The sequence below is a fragment of the Plasmodium gallinaceum genome, assembly GCF_900005855.1.
Source record: "Plasmodium gallinaceum strain 8A genome assembly, contig: PGAL8A_v1_152, whole genome shotgun sequence".
Lineage (NCBI taxonomy): Eukaryota > Apicomplexa > Aconoidasida > Haemosporida > Plasmodiidae > Plasmodium > Plasmodium gallinaceum.
In genome coordinates this window covers 111,444-136,462 of record NW_021628316.1, presented here as the reverse complement: position 1 = coordinate 136,462, position 25,019 = coordinate 111,444, and the positions used below count along the sequence as shown (strand labels likewise).

Sequence of the window (25,019 nt, the reverse complement as noted above, 5' to 3'; positions counted from 1 at the left end):
TTTTAATATAACATTTTTTAATTTTTTACAACAATTTCTTATTTTTCAACAATTATTTTAAATGAAAGTTTACTCATTTAAGGTTTACAATTATAATTAAAAATATTAAGCATGTATATTGATTTTTACTTAATTAAAAAAAAAAATTTAAGAAAAAGTTTAAAATTTTTTTAAACAAAAATAGTAGATCAAAAAATGAATTTAGAAGACGTATATATATATAAAAAAAAAAAAAAAAAAAAAAAAAAAAAAAAAAAAAAAAAAAAAAAAATACTAGAAAAATCAAATGTGATAATATAATATACATATAAATATATAAATTTGTAATATTTTAAAAAACAGTTCTTCTTTCCTCAACTTATATTGAAGAATTGAAAAAAAGTTAATTAAAAAAAATAATTTTTAATATATTAACAAAGAAAAAAAAATTTATGTGTATATATATACATTTTAAAAAATAATAATAAAACAATGTTTTCTAAATTTCAGTATATGCTTCAAAAGTAATTAAATAGAAATAAGTTATAAAAGATGGAAACAAAATAATTGTGTAGAACTAAAAAAAAAAAAATATGTATTAATGAAACTATATATACGATAAAAATAAAACTTTAAAGATAAAAAAAAATAAACAGTGTTAAATATCATTTTAAATCCTTAAAAAGAAATAGTAGAAAAATAAATATTGAAATATGAAAGTAAATAACTTCAATACTCTTCGTAGTAAGAGTTCTTTTCTTTATATTTTTGAACTTTTTTCTGAAAGAAAAAAAAAAATTGTAATAAACATATATAAATCTTTGCTTTATTTTTTATTATTTTCTTTTTTTTTTTTTATAATTTACTATAAATGATTCTTTTAAATTAGAAACTTGAGATAATAAATTGTTTATATTTTCAGAAAGAAGCTTAACTCCTGCAAATCCTTTTGGTTTAATTGTTATTTCAATCGAATTTTCAAGAGGATGTGGTTGTCTATATGCCGCAAAAGTAACTTTAGGATCTTGACAAAGTTGTCTAGTAAAAAAAATAGTCATATAGTGATATATTGTAATAAATACTTTATTTTCACTTAATTTTTGAATATAAATGTATAAATATAAATTTTACTGTTTTATTAAATTTCCTAATGTGTGATCTTCTAATTTGATTATAAATATATTACAATCACCCCTTTCAGAAATTATACATTTAACTCTAAAAAAAATTTTAACAAATAGAAAAAGCAAAATTTTTTAAAAGATTTATTTATTTATTTTTTTTTTTTTTATTATTATTAAAAATAAAAAATGTAAATAGTAAAATAATTTAAATATAATAGTAAGCATTAGGATCTTTTACAAAATAAATTAAAATTTAAAAAATGAATTACATATATGTTTTAAATATAAAACATTCATTATAGATATACTCCTTTGAAAGTTTATAAATATACATATATTTTATATAATTAAATAACTTTTATTTATTTTTGATTTAATTTTTTTTTAGATATACTTTTTTTCTCCTGGTCCTAATACAAGCAAATCAATATTTTCTGGTTTGTTAGATAAGGTAGGTACAGACATTTTTTTTAATTTTTTCTTCCTTTTAATTTAAATATAAGATTTAGCTATAATAAGAATTATTTTATTATTTTATCTATTATTTATTTCTCAACTATGAAATAATTATTTGTTCTTTTAAATATATATATATATATATATATATATATATATATATATATATTACTTTTTGTAAATACTAAAAATATGAAAAAAGAATTTTAAAAGAAAAAAAAGAGTTAAGAAATATATATCAAGTATTAAAAAAATTAAAATAAAATAGTAATAAAGTAAAAATAAACTGAAAGAAAAAAAATTTTTTAAAATTACAATTTTATTTTATAAAATAAAAGATAAATTATGGCAAACTTAATTGTACATTATCAAAATAAAATGAAAAATTAATAATCTATAATATATAAATTTTTACTGAAATATTTAAGATTATACTAAGGAAATCATAAATTTTTTTTTTTTTTTTATAGAGATTAATTTATTTTTAATATATAAGAAAACCTTATGTTATAATGAAACTACATTTAAATATTTTTATTTTAAATTTTGAATCTATATTTCCTTTTTAGTTTTTCTATTTAATAAAATATTTTGTGACACTATTTTTGTTGTTCTTTTTTTTTTATTTTGAATTTATTGAATTTTTTTAAATTGGTTTTAAATAAATTTAGGAGATATATTAAATAAAAAAAAAAAAATATATTCATTATAAAAAATAAGGTTTCACTAAAAAAATAAAAGCTAAATAGTCCCATGAAAATATATTATTATTTTTACATATTTGAAATTCTATTTATTTTGCAGAAGTTCATAAACATACAATATTTTATTAATTTTTAAGTGTTGACGGATTTATATAAAAAAAATTTTTTTTAAAAAAAAATATTATTTGAAATATATAAGATGGAAAATATGAAAAAAATTATAGCTATTTGTTGGCTTTTAAAATAAAACAAATGAATTAACATAAATTGTATATTTTTACAAAATAATATTTAAGGTATTAAGAAATTTTTTTGTATTTTTTATAAAAATTTATATAATTGTCTAAGATTTATTCTTAAATAATTATTTATATTTTTTTTTTCTATTTTATTCTTTTTTTTTTTTTTTCTTTTTTTTGAGTAAATTTTTATACAAAACTAATGTAAATTTAGTATTATACAATTGTGTTGACATATGTAGTAATTTAAATTTTACATAAAAATTTAATGAAAAATATTTTTAAAACTTCTTTATATTATGAAAATTTAAAAGAAAAAAAAAAAAAAAATAGTCTTAAATTATTTGTAAATATATGTTACAAAAATAAAAGCAAAAAACAAATAAAAAAAATACACAACTATTTTAATTTATTTATGTTTCACTTTTTTTTTTTTTTTTTTAAATCAATATATATCTACTTGACGTTAAGAATATTAAACACATATTTTATTAAATAATGTATATAATTTATTAAATTTTTTTTTTTTTTTTTTTTTTTTACTTCTTAAACCTTTTAATATTTTAAAATGTGAAATATAGAAAAATTTAAATATTCTTAAAAATATATAAATTTTATATAGGATAAAATATTTATTTGCATAAAAGGCACTTTAATTTGTTAATGTATTTTAATTCTATTTTATTTATAAATAATATTCTGTTGGTGAACATATTTAAATATATATATTTATATATATTTTATTTTGATCATTTATTATTTTATAAAATCTTTTTTTTTCATTCTTGTGTAATATATATTTATATATATAACATATTCTAATATTTTAGACAGTACTTATATAAATATATTTTAACATTTTAGTGAAAAGAACTTTAAAATGTTTATCTTAAATATTACATTTTTTTTGTTTTTTTTTTTTTTTTTTTTTTTTTTTCATTATATTAATTTTTAAAAAAATATGTAGAAAATTAGTTAAAATATAATAATTTTAGTAAGCTCAGTTTTTAAGAAAAGTTTATAAAAAATTTTTTAATTTTCAGTAAAAATTAAACTTGTTTTTTTATTAAAATATAATGTTATGAACTAATTGTTTTTATTTTATATTATTTTATATAATTATTTTCTTTTTTTTCCTTCTTTTATTTTTTTGTTGTATATTTGTAAATGGTACAAATCTACGAAGAATTTTTTGTTTTATATATTTTAATAAAAAAAAAAACGTGCATATAATAAATTAGTAATAAAAATATATTGAATTTTTGCTACTCTATTTTATACCTTAAATTTTTTATTATTTTTTGATATTATTGTTACCTTATTTTTTTTTTAATCTTTATTTTTATTAAAATTAATGATTAATTTATATCTTTATACACATAAAAAAAATAATTATTCAAATGCAAAGGTGTAAAATAAAATTAAAGAAAGTTATTTGATATATTATATAAGCATATATCTTATTATTTTTATTTAAAAAAAAGAAAAAAAAAAAAATAGTATAAAATAATGCTTTTATTAAATTTTCTATATTCTCATTAAAGATTAAAAAAAAAAAATAATAGTAAAAAAAAAAAAAGTGAATTCCTTCAAAAATATTACTAAATTAATAATATCAATTTTAGAAATATAGATTTTAACAATTGTAATAAAAATAATTATATTATTAAAAGAGATATATTACAACCAAACAGTAAATTTATAAATTTTGATAAATTTAATAAAAATAGTACCAAATAAAAATATAATGGTTTATATTAAAGTAAAATAACAAAAATTTACAATATGAATTATTATTACAACCTAAAGAAAAAAAAAGAAAAATTTTGAAAAGACATATATGTATGCAAAAATATGTAAATAATAATTGTAGAATATTTATTGATATACATTCTAGAAGAAAGTAAAAAGTAGAAATAAAACATAAACATAATAAAAATAAAAAAAAATAAATTTTATGAAATAATGAAAAATTACAAATCTAAATATAAGAATAAAAGAGGAAATAATGTACTAAAATTAAAAGATAATATATATATAGAAGGATTAGAATATAATATAATATCTCCATATTTTATCTTAAATGATAATAGTTTAAGAAAAGATAGAAACAGTAATGATATATATTGTACTTTAAAGAAAAAAAGTGTTAAAGAAAATATAAAAATCCCAAAGAATATAAAAAAAAAAAAAAAAGATTTAAAAGAAAAATTGGGAAATGATAGTAATTCAACTTCTGATAATAGTATTAAAAATAATTTGATTTATTTTAATTATCCATTGAAATGTGATAATAAATGTGAAAAGGATACAATTAAAGGTATAAATTGCAACAGTAATGATAATAAAAGAAATAAAATTTTATTTAAATTATTAATTAATAAATTTGAACATAAAAAAAAAAAAAATATCAGTGTTTTATTTAATAAAAAATATAATAAAAGTATAAAAAATGAAAATGAAAAGCCAAATTTAAGAAAAACAACTTTTGTTGGATTGTTAAGAAACTCTTCAAAAAGAATTTTAAATTCAGCAGAAAAAGTGAAAATATTTAAAAATTTTTTCTTTAAAATTAAAAAAAAACATAATAATTTAAATGAAAATCAGAATTTTGTGGAAACTAATCAAAAAAAAATCATATATTCCTCTTTGAATAAAGACACTATCTATTCAAAAAAAAAGGAAGGGATCAAAAATGAAAAAAAAAAAAAAATAAATAGTAGCATGCTAATTAATTCAAGTTTATCAATAGACACACAATTAAATACACAAGATGAAAATAAAAACAGAAATAAAAATAATCAAATAGTATCTAAAAATCATAAAATAAAAAATTACGAGTGGAATATAAAAAGTTATAATATAAAAAAAGAAAAGAAAGAACTAAACCAAAGTTCTACATATTACAACAAAAGAGATACACTCAAAATAAAGGAAAAAAAATATAAATTTACAAATAAAAATATTTTTTCTTTTAATAATAAGGTTTTAAAAGATAGAAAATATTTGGGTATATTGAATGAAGGAGAGGATTACATTAGGATGAATGATTTTATTTTTTTGAATAGTTTTAAAGGAAGATCTTTGACACCCAAAAGAATTAAAAAGTTAAATAAGAAAAAAACAAATAATTACAATACATCTGATATAGAAGAAGTAAAAAATGATAAAGTAAATTCAAAAGACAGTGTAATAGAATATGGCTCATTAAATCCAATTATAAAAAATAATTGTAGTAATAAAATAATGTTAACAGAAGAAACAAAAATGAATAATAAAGATAAAAAAAAGAATTTTTATAATGTAAAGAATAATATAAAAGATAAAAATATGAACTATAATAACATAAATAAAAAATTTTTGAAAATTAATGAAAAAAATAAAATAGTTATGAAATATGAGAGAATCTTAACAAAAGAGAAAAATATAAATCAGATAGAAAATATATCTAAAATATGTAAAGAAAATTTTTTTAAAGATGTTGTAACTAACAAAAAAAAAAATGAAGATGATAAAGAAAAAGAAAAAAATAGTGAAGAAGTAAATAATAACATAGAAAAATATGAAAATAAAAATGAAAATGGAAAGAAAAAAGATAGAAACAGTAAGGAGGAAAATAATAATGAAAATAATAATGAAAATAAAGATGAAAATAATAATGAAAATAATAATGAAAATAAAGATGATGAATACAATGAAAATAATGGGAAAAAAGACCAAGCAAATAAAGAAAATAAAAATGACGAAAAAAATAATAAAGAAAATAGTGAAAAAGGAGATAATAACAAAAAAAAAAAAGAAAATGACAATGAAGAAAAAAAAAATAATAGCAGAGAAAATAGTGAAAACGATGAAAAAAAAAAAGAAGATAGTGAAAAAGATAATGAGGATAATAAAAGTGAAAGTGAAGATAATGAAAATGAGAATGACGATGACAATGAAAAAACCAAAAATAACAAAAATGAAATTAAAAATATTAAAAAGGATGCAACCATAACTAAAGATGATAATAACAATTTATTAAACAAAATGTATTGTGAATTTAATTCTGATTTAGTTCATGAAAAAAAAATTAAAAAAATAAACAAGAAAATAGAAGGTGTATTAAACTATAACCATGATAAATATAAAAAGAAAGACAAAAAAAAAATTAAAATGAGAAAAAATTATTTTGGGTTTATGAAAAATAATAACTTTCCTAATAATATTGATAATAAAAATAATGAGGAAAAAATTATCAAAAAAAAATTTTTTTTTAATGAAAAAAGTAGGTCAAAGATTAGAAATTTTATTTACAGAACTGAAATATTTAGTCTATCTAAAAAAGATAATAATAATATGAATAATAAAAAAAAATTAAAAAATAAAGGAATGCATATAGATAAAAAAAAAGACTTAGTAAAAAGTACGTCTATATTAAATTATATGAATTCAAATGATTCTTTTAAAAGCAATGAAAATAGTAAAAAGTATATTGAATGTTGTACAGATAGCAGCAATATAGATTTGAACAAAAATCATGTCAAAAGTATAAGTAGAGAAGAATTTACAAATTCATCAGATGTAAAAAGTAAAAATGAAGAAGAAAGAAGAAATATAGAAAAAAGGAATTTAAAAAAAAAAAAAAATGGTTTTTCCATAGATAAAAAAAAAATAAAAATTAATGAAGGAATTACAAATGAAAAAGAAAATAGGGAATTAGATTATAATAAGAATGAAAAACATAATGAAAATATTCTAAAACACATTAATGAGAGTATAAAAGATGGTAAACATTTAACAAAAATTACAAATAGTTTAGAGGATGATAAAAATAATTTAGATAATACAAAGAAATTAGATGTTTTAAGCAACTTAAGACAAACAAACAATTTATTATATCAAAAAAATATGAATTCTGTATGTAATTCAAATAGACTTAATAATATAAATGATGAAAATACAGATTCTAATTACCCTTCATATATTAAGAATAAAATAAATATTAAAAATTTAATTACAAATATTACTCAAGAAAATTTGTATGAAAATTATTATATGAGAAAAAAAAAAAAAATTGAGAAGAAAATGGATAAAATAAAAATAAAAAAAAAAAAATTTCATTCCTATTTTAAAAAATTTAGATCTTTTTTATTTTTTGAAAATAGAAAAAATTCCAATAATTTTTCTCATAATAATGATGGTAAATTGAATACAAAAATTAGGAAAAAAAAGTTTCATATAAAAAAGAAGAAAAAAATAAAAAAATTAAAAAGATTAAGCTTATTAAATATATATGATACAAAAATGTTAAGTAATAAAAATCAAGATGAAAGTCTTTTAAATATAAATTATGAAAATTATAATTCAAATAAGTATTTATTGGGAAAACAAAAAGAAAAAGACAAAGTATATTTGCAGATTTGTTGATGCTTTTTTTTTTTATTTTTTAATTTTTTATTCATTTTTATATTAATGAATTATTTTATCTTTTTTTTTTTTAAAAGGGTAAAAAAACAATTGTTCTTGATTTAGATGAGACACTAGTTCATAGTTCACTAAAAAAGGAAAAAGAAAATTCTTTTAAAGTAGATGTAATTATGGAATATAATACTTTTAAAATAAAGAGATATATTTCTTTTTCACATTTATTTATTAATTTATTCATATATAAATATTTCTATTTTTTATATATTCAAATATATTTATTTTTATACATACTATATTTTATTTTTTAAAATTTTTTATAGATTGATTTAGATGACGGTCAATATTTCATTTATGTTAATAAAAGACCAGGTTAACATAGGAATAAATAAAGAAATGGAAATTAAGTAAATATGAAATTATGAAATAATATTACAATATATTTTTATTTACATATGCAGGTGTTGATGATTTTTTCAAAGAAATATCTAAATATTATGAAGTAGTAATTTTTACTGCAAGTTTATCAACAGTATAAGAATTAAATTTTTTTTTTATTATTTTAAAAAATTTAAATGGAAATATATTTTTTTTTTTTTTTCTTTTTTTTTTTTTTTTGTAATAGTATGCAAATGCAGTAATTGATAAAATAGATGTAGATCATGTTTGTTCTTATAGATTATTTAGAGAATCCTGTTCTTGTTGGTATAAATTAATAAAAAATAAAAAAAAATAAAAAAATCAAATTAGAATTATAAATTTCATATCTTTAATATTATAATCAAGCTTAAAAAAATAAAAAAAAAAAAAAAAAAAATTTTTACTTTTTATTAATATGTATTAGGAAAAATAATTATGTAAAAGATATCAAAAAGTTAGGAAGGGATTTAAACAATGTTATTATTATTGACGTATGGACTAAAATATATCATATGGATATATATATATATATATATATATATATATATATATATTTTACTTTTTACTATGTTTCTTTTTGTAGAATTCTATTTATGTTCAAAAATTTTGTGAAGATAACTGTATCTTAATTGAAAGCTGGCAAGAGATATTCTTATTTTTCTTTTTTTTTTTTATTTTCTTCATTTTATCTTAATATACAATAAAAAAAAAAATTGAAATTTTATATTTTTTATTATTAGGTTTGATGATCCTAATGATCAAGAATTATATAAATTAATACCATTTTTAAAGAAATTATCAAAAAAAGTAAAGAAAAAAAAAATAAATTAACATTTATAACATTTAATCAATTTTTTATGATCACAATAAAAAACACACACTTAATAAATATATATATATATATTGAATAATTTAACTTTTTCTATTTTCTAAAATTAATAATCATATTTATATATGTTATATAATATTCTTATAATTTGTTACATTTCACTTTTTACTTAAGGATTTTTTATTATTTTTTTTTATTTTATTTTATTTTATTTTTTTTTTTTTTGTAGACATCAGTTATATCTGAATTGAAAAAATATAATAAAAAAAAAAAAAAATAGAATAAAAATTTTGAAATTTTTCTAAAATTCAGTCTTTTTATATTTTTTTGGTTTATACAATATATAATTCAGTTGTTTTGTAATTTTTTTTTTTTTTAATTTTTTGTTTACTTAAATTTCTTTTTAATTAATTTCTGAGACTAAACTAAAATAATATCTTTATATAATTTATTTGGTTTTATAATATTTCTAAAAGCTTTTTTTTTTTTTTTTTATATATTTATTATTTCATTTTAATTATTATAGGATATGTTATAATTTACGTTATTCACTATTGTAAAATTATAACTCTTATGGATTATTTGTTAAGTATCTTTTTTTTTTTTTTTTTTTTAATATTATTAACTATATTTTAGTGGTGTTATGATATTAATGAACAACATATTTAATTATAAAAATTGTTTATGTATCCTTTTATTTAAAATGAATTTTTTTTTTCATTCAAAGAATTCATGTGAACTTTTATTTAGAAAAAAAAAAAATTAGGAATAATATAATAATGTTAAATAAATGTTTTTAATAATACTGTACTTATAAAATTATTTATAAAATTATAATTATGATTTGTTATATATAAGATAAAAAAGAATACTAAGTATATATGCCCCAGTATATATATTTAATCTTTTGTATGGTTGTATTTTATTTTTACTTAAAAATATTTAAATATATTATTATTTAAAAAAAATATACATTTAAACATTAAAAAAGAGTTCATAATATAAAATGCGTAAATTTTTTACTTTTTCATTTATTTAATATTGGCAATAATATATTTTCGTATATATTTAATAGGTAATAATATATATTAGTATAGAAAAATAAAAAAAAAGTATGACTTTTAATATTAAATGATTTATTAGGAGTTATTGGTATCCTGCCTTCAGAGTCTAAGACGGTTGAGATTATTCCTAATCTGTATAAGCTCAAGTGTTCAACCCTTGCCTTTTAATTTTTAATTAACGAAAATGTTAACACTTGTAAAATATTTCAAGAAAAGTATCATATTGGAGGTCCTAACTTATATTATATATATATATAACTTTTAATTATTTCATATATAAAAAATTTATTTTCTTTTTTGTATTTTTATATAATTCAATATTTTTTTTTTGAAAAAAATTTTTTTTTTTATGTTTATGGCTAGATTGCTTTAGCAAATGTATTTTATTTTTTTTCTATTAAAATCTTTTGTAATAGTAAAAGTGTTTTTTTTTTTTTTTTTTTTTTTTATTAAAATATTATATTTTATACTAAGATTGTTTTTAGATAATTACCAAAAAATTACATATGTAAAAATAAAAGAAAACAATGTAAAAAAAAAAAAAAAAGCATATTTATATATAAATAATTATTTTTTTTTTTTTTATTAATACGAAGAATAAATATTCCAACTGTTAAGAAATTTAAGAATTATTACATGTACTAATAAATAGTACAGGCTCGAATCCCCTCTTTTGAAATAGAAATATTTATAATAACACTATAAGAAATATAGGAATTAAAAAGTAAAATTTTCCTTAACAATTCATAATTTTACATAAGAAATTAAGAAATTTTTGAAAAATTTCAAAAAAAACAAGCAAAAAAAAAAATATTTAAGAATTAATTTCTTACATAATAAGAAATTAATAAAAAAATAATCTAAATAAATTTACAAAGAGGATAATATATGATGAATAAAAAATACGATTAACTCACGAGTCCTGAGTATAAATAGAACTCAACACGACTCAGTTGAGCGTGAGTTAAAAATGAAATTAACCACATTCTGACAATTCTCTTTTTTTCTCTGTTTTATTTATTCATTTTTAATATTTCAGATATACTCTGATTTTTTTTTTTTTTTTTTTTTTTTTTTTTTTTTGTAACATATATTCATTATCCATTTTTTTTAAGTGTAGCAGAACAAATTTTTATATAATTACAATTGAGATTAATTTCGATAATTTCATTATTAAAAAAGAAAATTGTGAAAGGTTATTAGTATTAAGTTTTTTAATTATTACCAAAAAATGACATTTCATAATAATGCAAAAAAGAATTAAAAAATAAATAATATAATTCTTTAAAAAAATTAATATTTACAAAAAAAAAAAAAAAAAAAAAAATGATAAATGTTCTTTTCTTCTCTTATTTTAAAACTAAAGACAATAAATTTAACCTAATTTATTTCCATAATAATTAATTAGTATTTATTTTTTCTTTGCTAAAACATCTATATACTCACAACGTCCTATTAAAAATGGAAAAAAAATATATATGAAAAGAAATTAACAAAGAATAATAAATAAAAAATATTTTTGGATAAATGTTATATACCTATTTTATAAAGCTGCAAAATTTTGATGCATATTTGTTTTATATCACTGTAATCTACATCAAATAGCTTAAACCAGTTTGTTTCCTAAAAAGAGTAAAAAGCATAAAAAAAAAAAAAAAAAAAAAAAAAGATATAAGTAAATTAAAAAATTACATTATGGTAGTTTTAATACTTTAATTAAAGGAATATTTAAATTATAAGCTGCTAAAAAAATACTAGCAACCGCTATACAACGTGGTTGATACTCACAGCAAAGTGTTGTTCTCATGCTAAAGAAAGAATAAAAAAATTTAAATAAGATTAATTTAAAAATGATGTATGAAAATTAATAATAAAAAAAAAAAAAATGAATTTACAAGGGAATCCATATAAAAATATTTTATTTAAAATTGATAAAAATAGAGTTATAATTTATATATAATAATATATAATAATATAAAAAAATGTATCAAAAGGAATATTAGATAAAAAAAAAAAAAAAATATATATAAACTCTTGTTAACCTATCATTAAGAAATCCCCAAGAAATCTGTGCTAATTTTTTAGTTAAATCTTTATCATATTTATTTAAATTACTAAATAGAGAATGAATATATGGTAAAATAAATAAATGCGGATGCTGATTAATTTTATAAACTAAAAATCCAATTTCTTTTAATATAAGAAGTTCATACGTATAAATATCTACTTTCATATTTTTATATTCCTATTAATTCATATTTAATAAAATTAGAAAAAATAAAAAAGTATAAATATATATTTTTTTTTAAAATATTTCTTATTTATTACTTGGGATTCTATGTCAATTTTAAAATGTTCAATTTTTATATTTTTGACATCAAAATAATAATGTTTACTTTTTAAATCTTCATATTTATATAAAAAATAAAAGGTATTAATTATTTTATAAACACGATGAAAATCTTCTTCTAGTTTACATGATAAATATAATGAAGATGGAGCTATAATCTAAAAAAAAAAAAAAGAAAAAAAAAAAAAAAAATTGTAATTTAATTATGGTGTTTTAATAAATGTCTTAAATCTAATAATGTTATAGACATATGGAATTTTACTTTCACATCAAAATCAGTTAAGGACTTTTTAAAATAAAAACGATGAAACAAAACTTGACTAGTTGCTATAGTTACAGGTTTAAGCTTCAAAATTATTCCTGCTTCTTGTATTAATTGGCATCCATATATTCTTAATTTAATTTCAGTATTTTTTTCAATATTTTTTTCTTCACTTGGAGTTTTCACTTTTTCTTTATCAATTAAAATTATATCATTAATCATATTTTTAAAAATGTTTATGATTTTTTTAAATAAAGTTTAATTTATCTAAAAATAAAAAATCATAATAAAAAAAAAAAAAAATAAAAATAAAAAAAACACTTTTATATATTAATGAATTATATAAAAGTAAAAATAAAAACGAAAATATAAAAAAAAAAAAAGAAAAAATAATAAGAGAATAAAAAAAAAAAAATTAAAATGAAATGAAAAAAAAAAAAATAAAAAAAAATATATATTACAATGTGTTATAAATGTACATATGTAAAAGTATAATAAAATTTAATGCTTTAAAAGATTTTTCATTTGATTAAACTTTTCGTTAAGTTTAACTTTTGCATTTTGTAATTCTTTTAATTTCATAATATTGTGGATAATAATATTAAAATTATTACCTTCAAAAGCATTAATTGATTTATCAGAGTTAAATAAATTTGTTTGTAAAAATTTATTTTGTAAAAATTTTAAATTGGAATATTTTATGTTTCCTTCTTTTATTATTTCTTCATAATTAATATCATAAAATTGTTGATAAATAATTTCGTCACACAATTTTATTAAAACTTGAAGTACAATCATTTCAGAATACACTGATAAGTAATTTTCCCATTTTAATAAATCATTTATATTTATTTTAGAAAGATGTTCAATATCATCATAAATTATAATTCTTATAGTAGCTAACAAAATCGGATCAACAACTGATTCACCACCTATATAGAGATAATTTTTCTTATCATGAAATTGTACTTTTTCATCAATAAAAAATTTGTTAATACGATCTTTCATTTTAAATATATTATATTCATTAAAGTATTTATTTTTTCTTAAGTAATCATTTAATATTTCACTTTTTTTTCTTGTAATTTTGGCATTTTCTATGGTATTAGTATCAAATCTTTCATAAACATCCTCTTCGTTAGGTATAACATTTAGTTTTTTAAATAAATTTATTTTAACCTTCTCTAAGCTTTCTAACATTATAAGAGGCAATTTATCAAAACCTAATATTTGCAAAATTATTTCTCTTATTATTTTCACATCAAAATTAAAGTAAACTTTCATATTTCTTTTATCAATAAATCCATATTCTAATAGTAGAAGATCATTACTTAAATTTCCATAACTAACAGTAATTTCTTCATCTATTTCTATATTTTTTGTGCTAATTAAGTGAACATATTCTACACTTTCTATTATTGAATCCTTTAAATTGTTTTTCATATTTTCTTTCATTTTATATGCTTCGCTCATATTAACAGTTTTATTCTCATTTTCAACTTCATTAATCACATTTTGTTTAATCATATCATCATTTTTTTCATCAGGTGAATTAGGATGAGAAAAATCTCCCTTATTTATATTATATTTAGTATCTTCAGAAACATAGGAAGTTTTTCTTTTTTTTATATCTTTCTTTATGATAGAATTATTATAGAAACTGTTATGATTACAAACATCTATTAAAGGAATTAAACACATATATTTATTTTCTTCTTCTTTTTCTTTTTTTTCGTACACATTAAAATTATATTTAGAACATTCATTTATATAAAATTTTTCTGAAATTTTATTATTGTGTTTCATTATAATATTACTATTTAAAATACTATCTTTTAAAACACAGTGATTGTTATTTTCCTCTTCTTTTTTTTTTTTTTTTTCTTCCTTATTAAAAATTACTTTATTTTTTATTTTTATAGAATGAGAACAAATATATGAATATACATGTGTTAAAAATTTATAATTAAAAAATTCTTCAAATGAGTCAAATATAAATGAATCATAAATAGATGAATTAATAAAATATTGAAAATTTCTATTTATGCACTTATCGTTATTATTTTCATTAAATGATTCTTCATTAAAATTGTAATTTCTCCATTTTTCATTATTTACATCACTTTTCTGATCATTATTGATATTATGTTTAACAGTATTAGAATATTTATCATTTAGTAAAATAAACCGATACAATTTATTTACATCTATTGTATTACTACTTTCTATTTTTGATAATGGAACATTAATATTATTTTTAAAGATGCTATTATTTTTAAAATTTTGAACTTCATGGTAATATTTATTATTACTAAATAAAAATTTATGTATAAAACGTTTGTCAATAAAAAAAAAATTATTATTATTTTCATCATCATTTTTATATAAATTTATTAATTCATGAATCATTTGTCTTCTAAAATATATTATATTTCTTATATTGGTGTTATTAAAAAGAAAAAAGGATGAATCAGGAAAGTTTAATGGCAGATAATTTAACTCTTTTTTATTTACAATATAATTAATGTAAAATTCATAATCTTTAAAGAAGAAAAAATTTTTATGATTTTGTAATTCCAATTCTATATTTTTCATCAGTATATTATTTATTTCATTTATACAATTTAAGGAATAACAATCCATAGTTTCTAATGTATCATAAATATTAATGTTATTTTTATCATAAAATTTATTATTGGTATTTTTGTCATTCCTTTTATTCTTAATGCTATTTCTTAAATTATTATTTAAGAAATTTTTTATAGTCGTTTTATCATTGTTGGTATTTTCTCTAAAAATATTATTCATTATATGAAAAATAGTATTATTAAAATTATAAACATAAAGTAAAACATTTATATATTTAGAAATAAAATAAATGTATGTGATTATCAATGTTAATTTGATATCCCAATATTTTAAATAAATATTTGAAGATTTAATAAAAGTTAGAAAATTCGTATGCTTTTGATAAATATCATATTTTAAAATTGTTAAAGAATCCAATTCATTTATTTGTTCCTCTAAGTTATTTTTAAATATATATTTTATATAATTAACATTATAAGATTCAGAAAAAGAATCTACATATTCTTTAATTTGATTTATTATATGATCAAAATTAATTATAAATGAACTAGGTATACTACATATGATTTCTGATTTCCTAATTTTTTTCTTTGCTTTCATACATAAAATCTGGTCATCGCTTTTTCTTGTTTTTTCATTATCTGTATTAGTATTTCCAACATTATTATCTTTGCTTAAGTAAAGTTCAAGATTTTTGTTGACTTCTAATTTATTTTCAATAATAAAATCTTTTATTTTATTTTTTAAATATCCATAATTATTTCTATTTTCATGAATAAACTTTATATTATGTAATGATAACTTATCTTCAAAATAATTGATTAAATCATTTATATTAAAATCATTTTTTACATTGATGTATTCATTTTTTTTATTAATTGACCACTCTAATAATTTATTGAAATTGTTTAATGAATCATTATCAGTAATATTTTCATTTTTAAATACATTTAAAACAGTGTCTTTCTTTTTGGCATTATATAAATAGTACTTAAAATTCTTTGTACATCTATTAGTTGTGACTAGAATACCATTTTTATATTTTGAGTAAGAATTTTTAATAAAAGGAAGATACTTTCTTTTGTTTTTAAATATTTTTTTATTTTCAATTAAAAATATATTTATTATTAATATTGCACATTTTATGTATATTTCAATTTTATTCATATTATTAAATGAAAAAAGAGATTAATTGCATCATTTTAAAAATCAAAATTACTTATTAGTTTCTACAATTCTCATAGATATTCATATAAATAAGAAAAAAAAAATTCTTTTTTTATTTTGTTTTTTATTCTTTTATATTGAAGATTATTAAACAAAGTTTATAAAAAAAATGATTATTATATACTCTAAGTATTTTTTTTTTTTTTTTTTTTTTTTTTTTTTTCTGATAGAGACGAGCTTATTTTGTGAAAGTTTAAGATTACAATTTTTAACTTAATGTATATATATATATCTTAGATTGAAAATTTACATAATTTACTTTATACAATAGCTAATCATGATTTTAAAAGAAGAAAATTTATATATAAAAGAGAATTTATGTTATTTATTCTGTTATATTAATAATGGATTTTCAAAAATAAAAAAAAAAATTATAATTAAATGTTCCATATTCATATAGATGTTTACATTAATTAAATTAAATTTCTAATGTATTATTTTATATTAATTTATAGGAGATTAATTAATAATTAAAAAAAATACAGAATAAAAGAACAAGAAAAAGATTAGGAACATACCTATTTCTTGTATTTTAAGTACACAAATATTTAATTTTTCATTTATTTATTAGGTTTATTTTTGGCTTTTTTTCTTTTTTTTTTTTTTTTTTTACATAAATTATATATTTATATATTATATTACTTTGATAAAAGTAGGTTTAATTTTATTTATTTGAATAAATAAAAATTTAATAGTCTTTATAAATGCAGATATATTTTAGTAAAAGATTATAATTTTACAAGTATATTTTTTTTTAATTTTTCTATATGGATTTTTATATATGAAATACAAAATCTAAACCTTATAATTGTAATTTCACTTTATGAACTTTTTAATTAATGAAAAAAAAAATAAAAATTTTAAATAGTTATATAATTATAAAAAAAGATATTAATTTGATTAATATGTAAAAGAAATAAGATTTAACAAGAATAAATCAAAATATAATTTAAACAAAATCTTCTGAATAAAAACAAATATATATGTAAAGACACATTTTATTAAAATATGGAAAGTGTAGAATAAAAAATTATAAAAAAAAAAAAGTGTATAAAAATAGAAAATTAAAAAAGATATACATAAACAAAAAATAATAAATGTAGTTGTATATATAAATAAATGAAAAACACAGTTTAAAAAATAAAAATGTAAGCAATAGAATTAATTTATAAAAGCTTTTTTTTTTTTTTTTTTTATTCATTATGCATGCTTAAAAAAAGAAAAAAAAAAAAAATATATTTTAACTTAAAAATATCATAGTTAAATTAAAATTTAATTCTGAAGCTAAATTTATTTAATAAAATACTTTAAATTAAAAATTGAAATATTTATTTATTTTTATAAACATTTTTTTTTATATTATTTTTTTTCTTTTACCATTTTTTATGAGATTTCCTGAAATACACAAAATAATTTACATATAATTAACCGAATTTCATTGATATATTTGTATATATATATATATTTACTTTTTAGTATACATTAATTTTTTTTTTTTTTATTCAAAATTATTTATTTATTTTAGTTATATATATATAAAATGGTGAATGATGATATAATTAAACCTGATTCAGGTAAGGATAATCGTAGTACAATAGCCAACTTTGGAATGCTTGATAATTTTTTCGAAAATATGTATGAACAAATGAATAAAATAGATCAATATCATCATGATATGAGTAGGATGATGAATTCATTAAGGGAATGTTATTTTGGTAATGATTATTTTAATAAATATTTTCCTGAAAGAAGATCATTATTAGATTATGATTTTCGAAAAAATAGAAATACAGAGTTATTTTTTCCTAAACCTCATAGTATTTTTAGAGGATATAAAAATATGCCACCAATGGATGTTATTGATAAAGATAAAGAAATTGAAATAAAAATGGATGTTCCTGGTTTAAATAAGGAAAATGTACAAATTAATTTATGCAATGGACGTCTAGAAATTAGTGGTGGTAGTCAAAAGACAGAAGAAACAAAAAATGAAGAACATAGATATTATGTAAAAGAAAGAATGGAATCCTCTTTTTATAGATCCTTTACATTACCTGAAAATGTATGTGAAGACAATATTAAAGCTACTTTTAAAGATGGAGTTTTAAAAATTGGTATACCTAAAAAAGAAATTTCAGAAAAAAAAAAAATTGAAATTGAATAAACTTTTAATAATTTCCCTTATTTTTTAGATTTCGCATTCTTTTATTTTTATCTTTTAATCTTCTTAGACCCCCCTTTTTTTTCCCCATTATATCTTTTTTTAACTATCTTTTACTCTTTTTTTTCATCGAATGAAATTAATTTTAGTATATTATTTTTAATAATCCTTTTATATTTAACATAACATTTAGTTTTTTTCATGTTGATATTAAGAAAAACATAAGAATTACCGTAAAAAAAAATCACTTGAAATATTAACTTTATAAATATATATATATATATATATTATAAAATATTTCGAGAGATAGACTTATGTGAACATAAATTAAAAATTTTTTTTATAGTGATGATATGTTGTTTAAAAGAAAAATAGTTTTATTTCGTGACGTTTTTTTTTTTTTTTTGTTTTTTGAAATTTCCCCCCCAAAAATTTTTATAGCTGTGTAAATTAATAAAACGGGAAATTTTTAAGATAAAAATTAATAAAAAAGGAGATTAACATTTTTTTTTTGAAAAATATTTCTTTCAAAATTAAACTTTTTTTTTTTTTTTTCTTGTTTTCCTTTTTACTATTTATTAATCAAATATTTTTTTTTTTTTTTTTTTTTTAAAGAAAAAACGAATTGATTATAAAATTTATTTTTTAAAAAAATTAAAAATACTTTTCTATTAGGAAAATGGAACTTTTTTTTACATTTTACGTAATAATAAATATTTTCTATTTTTTATAAAAACTCTTAAAAAAATAAAAAATCATATTAAAACGAAACCACAACATTTCTGTGAAAATTTTTAAATATTAAAAATTTATTTACATTAATGAGCTAAAATATTTGTGTAATAAAGTAAAAAAATATATGACAAATATAGAAAGAAATTTATTTTAATAAATGAAATAAAGAAGAAATTATGAATTTATAATTAAATTGAAAGTATAAAAGTGGGTAGGCAAAAGAAGAATAATATATTATATAAGAAATAAAATTAAAAAAAAATAGTAAAAAAATAAAAATACAATATGAAATAAATTTTTAATTTGTAGTACTATGCACATGGAAAAATTTATATACAACCTTTTTTTGACATAAAAAAAAAAAAAAAAAAAAAAAAATGATGAAAAAATAGAAAGAATTTCTACTAATATGCTAATAGATTTATAGAAAAATTATATGTTTAATGTATGCTTTATTTTATAGATTAACTAAATAAATATTAAGTAGACAACAAAGAAAAAAATAATTCCTATCATTTTTATTCACTTATATGGTATATATTTTGAAAAATTGTAATTATTACTTTATTTTTTTTTTTATTGAGAAAATTAATTGGATGACATAAAAAAAAAAAAAAAAAAAATCTTTACCTATTTTGTAATATATATATAAATTGGTACATTTCATTTATTTCTTTATTGTAATTGAAAAAATAAAAAAAAGAGAAAAGTAAAATGGATGAAGATAATGAAGTAGTGGCTATGTTGTTAAATGTAGGTAAAAAAATTAATAAAAACCAAGAACAATTAAAACCTTTTATTAAAAAAATTGTAGAAGATAATTGGCTTGATTCATTAGAAAGTTTAAAAAGTTTAAGTGAAGATGAATGGAATAAATTAAATTTACCTATAAGATTAATAGACGAAATTAAAAAAGAACTAAGTATAAAAGAAAAGGAAAATAATACTAAAAATAATGAATTAAATGAATCAAACTTCGCAAATAATTATAAATGTAAAAAGGGACCCACGAATATATGTGAGGAAGAGAAAAAAACTAATATTAATTTAAATAAAAAAATGAAAAAGAATAAATGTGATGATAATGAAAAAAATATTATTGATATAAAAAATTATAACATGAGAAATTTTAATATTTTAACTGATAATCATTCAGAAGTGAAAAATGAGATGCCCATTTTAAGTAATCATGAACACATTGAGTGTAATGAACAGAAAAACGTTGAAACAGCAAAATTAGAAAATAAGGAATTATTAAAAAATTCTATAATAAAATTTAACAAAGAAAAGTATGAGGAATTAATTAATAATAACATTAATGATATTCAAAATGAAGATATTTTTTATTTATCTTATGATAATGACATTAGTGAAACCTACTACCATTCAAACGATGAAACATTAAAAAGTGTTAATATTATTAACGAAATAGAAAATCTGAAAAAAATTGAGATTAACGATCTAAAAATTATAATTCCAATTTTTTGTAAAATTATTAAAAATATATTAATAAACCCAAATATATTAAAAACAAGAATTTTAAAATCAACTAATGACATTATGAAAAATAAGATTTTGAAGTATGATGAATCTAGAAATTTCTTATTTTTTATTGGTTTTGTTAAAATAGCTTCTTATTTTGTTATGGAAAAGGTTGATACTGTTTTATTACTATGTATTTATGATAATTTGAAAAATTTTGCTAAAGGTTCTATAAAAATGGATGCTAAACCTAAAACATTATTTGACCCTTTTAAATCGAGTATTGTTTGTTTAGACACTTTAAAAAAAAGCAAATTAAAAACAGATAACGAAATGGATCAAATTTTAAAAAAAAAAAAAGAACAAGTTGAAAAATTAATGAGTCAAACAACTGAACTTAATCCTAAAATATATTTGTATCAGAAAAATGTCAATGAAAATAAAATCAATAAAAATTTTGATTCATCAGATACAGATAAAGATGAAAGTAAGGAAGATGTATCTCATCTTATATCAAATATTAAAAATTTATATAAGGAGCAAACTTTTCAATCAAAAACTAAGTTGGAGTTAGAGAAAATTTCCAATAGAAAAGTTTATGTTAAAACTGTTTTAAAAATATTATTTCCAGATTTTTATGTATTAGAAATGTCTTTTTCTTCAGGAACATTAATAAAAGAAGTAAATGAATGCATAAAAAAGGTATAAAAAAAAAAAAAAAAAAAAAAAAAAAATGAAACGAAATAAAGTTAAAACATGATAATATGTATATTGAATATATACACCATATATATATATATATATATATATATTTATTTATTTATTTATTTATTTATTTNTCAGGGTTTAGGGTTCAGGGTTCAGGGTTTAGGGTTCAGGGTTTAGGGTTCAGGGTTCAGGGTTTAGGATCAGACAGGTATGTTGAAGAGGTTTTAAAAATTAGTAGAAAAATTCCTAGTTTTACTTAAGGGGGAGAGGGAGGGGGGGAGGGGGGAATCTTTAAATCTCTATCCCAGACCTCTCTGAAGTCAGTTTAAATATTTTTACGGATCTGACTTGTAAACTTAATTATTACAAGAAGTTAAGAGTAACATCCATTTTAGTTAATATTTTATGTACGGAAGTAACTGTTCTTTCTGAAACAGTCGGATTAGTTTTCTCACTGGTGAATGGAGAAAACTAAATGCTTGAATAGATGTCTATGAAATATAAGGAGTGAGACACCTTTTGGGAGAGCTCATATTTTTATTTTTATTTTAAATAGGGTACAGATAATAAGTTTTAACTAGACAGCTGGCATATGGATGGCTAAATCTGAGGCAAGACCAACTGTAACTGATAAATAAAAGACACAGGCAACATAGGCAAGGGCTTACTTTAATCCTAAGGCAGACTTTCTGAAAATGTATGCAAACTAAATACTCTTGTTCCAGTTGTCCTTACACATATTTAGCAGTATCTTCACAAATTAGTCACTGAGATTAATTCAAACCACTGCAGAGAATGAAGTCTGCCTTGCCAATATGGGATGTGATTTTGCTTGCGTTATTTATATGAACACTTAAAATGATGGAAAAATATGTTATACGGAATCTATTTGGAGATCAGGGAAGCAACACAACAAACTGTTTTAAAAATATTATTTCCAGATTTTTATGTATTAGAAATGTCTTTTTCTTCAGGAACATTAATAAAAGAAGTAAATGAATGCATAAAAAAGGTATAAAAAAAAAAAAAAAAAAAAAAAAAAAATGAAACGAAATAAAGTTAAAACATGATAATATGTATATTGAATATATACACCATATATATATATATATATATATATATTTATTTATTTATTTATTTATTTATTTATTTATTTATTTATTTATTTATATGTTTTATCTTTATTTTTTAAGTTTTTACATGATTCAATTTCTTCAAGAGAGTGGTATATATATGAAACTCCAGGTATATATAAATTTGATCCTCAAAAAAAATTATCTGATTACAACTTATTTCCACATGCTCTTTTAAGATTTAAACTAGTTGATAAAAGTAATAATTTAGTGAACACTCGTTTTTTATCTGATGAAGCAATTTCAAAATATTTTCAATTAAAATAAAAAAAAAAAAAAAAAAATTATCACATAAAACAATCAAGTTAACATTTAAGTATATATAATATCTTCATATATATTGTCTAAAGTTATTTTAATTTTTTTTTTATTTATTTTTCCTTATGTTAACTTTTTAAAGTATAAGAATATATTTATGTGTCTTTTTACATCTAATTTTAATATTCGAAATATTTTTAAGTTTATTTTTTTTTAATAGGAAGTTCGAATTTACTATATTTTTTTAATTAAGTTTGATATATGATGTTTTGATAGTTTTTTCTTAACATTTTTTTATTACTCATTTTAATTTTTTTTTATATTTTCAATGTCTTCAAATTTTTTTTTTTTTATACATCTTAAAATTATTTATATTTATCACCTTGAATTTATTTTTTTTTAAATCTTTAATATCTTCAAATTCATATTTTTATATTTCTAAAAAATTATTTGCATTTATATTCTTTAATCTATATTTTTTTTTTTTTTTTTTTTTCTTTGCTTTCCTTAATATAATCTTCAAGTTATTACTAACTTAAAATTGTTCTAAAATTTTTTAAATTCATAAATATATTGTTTTTGAATTATAAATTTTCTTAAAAATATTAAAAATAATGTAATCACAAAAAAAAAAAAAAAAATAAAAAAAAGAAATTTTAAGTGTGTCAATGTTATACCATAAAATACGAATTTTAAAAGTATATAAAGTTAAAAAATAAAGAAATATAATTAAATTAATAAATTATAAGTTAAGATATATTTAAATCTATTCATTAATAATATAAAAAAATAAAAATAATGAAAAATAATATGGCATTAAGCATACAATGAAAATTCAATAATTAATGTGAAATTAAAATAAATAAAAAATATAAACAATTCTCTTTATATTTAAAATTAATAAATAAAGATATTTACTCAAAAAAAAAATAAATTATTTTTTGAAGTATATTTTTTGCTGATGTTGTTTCATATTTATTGTTGTAAACCTCAAATTTGTAATAGATATCTTTCATTTTTTCATTATATTCATCATTTTTTTGTAGAAATAACTTTTTAAATTCTTCTTTTGATTTTTCAAAATCATTTTTTGTTTTCCACTTATCTATAATTAAATATGTATTAAAACTTTTATCACTATGTTCATTCTTAAAATTAGAAAAAGAAGAATTCTTAAAAATACTAGTTTCACAAAACCCTTTGTACTTTTTGTTAATTTTATTAAAATTTTCTACAAATTTTAGTAACTCGTTTTCGTTTTGAATATTTAATTTATTATCATTGTATTTATTATCATAAATATTTATTTGTCTTACTATTATTATATCATGATTATCTTTTATTCCATGAATATTTAATTCATTTTTTCTATATAATTTATTCAAACTCCATCCAACAGTGCCACTTATCAATATTGTAAATATAGAATTTTTGTTTATACTCATTATATTATATATATATATATATATTTATATATATATAAATATATATATATATATTTTTAATTAAATATATTCAGACAATTTTATTTTAATATTAGCATCTTTATAGAAATATTTATCAAAATTTATAATACATTTTAAGATTTTAACATAGAAACTAATATATTTTAAAATATGTTCATATTATAATAATTACAATTTTTTTTTTTTTTTTTAACTAAAAATTGTTATTACTCTTATCAAATCAAAATAATTAAAAGAAATTTTAATTAAATAAATTACTTTCAAATATATCATAAAATTATTCTGTTTATTTAGAAATTATATTATTCTTCATAAAATTATTAGAACAAGAATATTTCTGATTTTAAAAAATTTTATTTTTTTTTAAATTTAAAAATGTTTGAAGTTTTTTTTTTTTTTTTTTTTTTTGTTTTTAGAAAATTTTCTA

The 25,019-nt window shown here is 16.7% G+C and overlaps 7 protein-coding genes and 1 non-coding gene across 8 annotated transcripts; 4 read left to right on the top strand and 4 right to left on the bottom strand.

Annotated features, from left to right (window-relative positions):
• Nucleotides 1-708: 708 nt before the first annotated feature.
• Nucleotides 709-1,568, bottom strand: PGAL8A_00501000 (DNA-directed RNA polymerase 2, putative; the record flags this gene model as incomplete). Its single annotated transcript, XM_028673824.1, has 4 exons — nucleotides 709-759; nucleotides 846-1,017; nucleotides 1,111-1,197; nucleotides 1,498-1,568. 4 exons carry the CDS (start codon nucleotides 1,566-1,568, stop codon nucleotides 709-711), a joined length of 381 nt encoding a protein of 126 aa, XP_028530238.1.
• Nucleotides 1,569-4,467: 2,899 nt separating this feature from the next.
• NIF1 (NLI interacting factor-like phosphatase, putative) lies at nucleotides 4,468-9,437 on the top strand (the record flags this gene model as incomplete). Its single annotated transcript, XM_028673823.1, has 9 exons — nucleotides 4,468-7,890; nucleotides 7,989-8,075; nucleotides 8,232-8,280; nucleotides 8,370-8,440; nucleotides 8,534-8,613; nucleotides 8,753-8,819; nucleotides 8,912-8,967; nucleotides 9,069-9,135; nucleotides 9,387-9,437. The coding sequence occupies 9 exons, from the start codon at nucleotides 4,468-4,470 to the stop codon at nucleotides 9,435-9,437; spliced, it is 3,951 nt and encodes a 1,316-aa protein (XP_028530237.1).
• Nucleotides 9,438-11,104: 1,667 nt separating this feature from the next.
• On the top strand, nucleotides 11,105-11,198 carry PGAL8A_00500800. Its single transcript, XR_003699244.1, has one exon. It is a non-coding gene; the product is annotated as a small nucleolar RNA snoR16 (small nucleolar RNA).
• A 434-nt stretch (nucleotides 11,199-11,632) lies between these two features.
• Nucleotides 11,633-13,055, bottom strand: CYC4 (cyclin, putative; the record flags this gene model as incomplete). Its single annotated transcript, XM_028673822.1, has 6 exons — nucleotides 11,633-11,673; nucleotides 11,760-11,844; nucleotides 11,933-12,029; nucleotides 12,264-12,466; nucleotides 12,550-12,729; nucleotides 12,834-13,055. The coding sequence occupies 6 exons, from the start codon at nucleotides 13,053-13,055 to the stop codon at nucleotides 11,633-11,635; spliced, it is 828 nt and encodes a 275-aa protein (XP_028530236.1).
• Nucleotides 13,056-13,334: 279 nt separating this feature from the next.
• On the bottom strand, nucleotides 13,335-16,589 carry PGAL8A_00500600 (conserved Plasmodium protein, unknown function; the record flags this gene model as incomplete). Its single annotated transcript, XM_028673820.1, has 1 exon — nucleotides 13,335-16,589. The coding sequence occupies one exon, from the start codon at nucleotides 16,587-16,589 to the stop codon at nucleotides 13,335-13,337; it is 3,255 nt and encodes a 1,084-aa protein (XP_028530235.1).
• Nucleotides 16,590-18,189: 1,600 nt separating this feature from the next.
• Nucleotides 18,190-18,813, top strand: PGAL8A_00500500 (small heat shock protein, putative; the record flags this gene model as incomplete). Its single annotated transcript, XM_028673819.1, has 1 exon — nucleotides 18,190-18,813. The coding sequence occupies one exon, from the start codon at nucleotides 18,190-18,192 to the stop codon at nucleotides 18,811-18,813; it is 624 nt and encodes a 207-aa protein (XP_028530234.1).
• A 1,446-nt stretch (nucleotides 18,814-20,259) lies between these two features.
• On the top strand, nucleotides 20,260-23,135 carry PGAL8A_00500400 (conserved Plasmodium protein, unknown function; the record flags this gene model as incomplete). The annotated part of the gene is made up of 2 exons (XM_028673818.1): nucleotides 20,260-21,729; nucleotides 22,929-23,135. 2 exons carry the CDS (start codon nucleotides 20,260-20,262, stop codon nucleotides 23,133-23,135), a joined length of 1,677 nt encoding a protein of 558 aa, XP_028530233.1.
• A 905-nt stretch (nucleotides 23,136-24,040) lies between these two features.
• Nucleotides 24,041-24,571, bottom strand: PGAL8A_00500300 (conserved Plasmodium protein, unknown function; the record flags this gene model as incomplete). The annotated part of the gene is made up of 1 exon (XM_028673817.1): nucleotides 24,041-24,571. One exon carries the CDS (start codon nucleotides 24,569-24,571, stop codon nucleotides 24,041-24,043), a length of 531 nt encoding a protein of 176 aa, XP_028530232.1.
• Nucleotides 24,572-25,019: the final 448 nt, after the last annotated feature.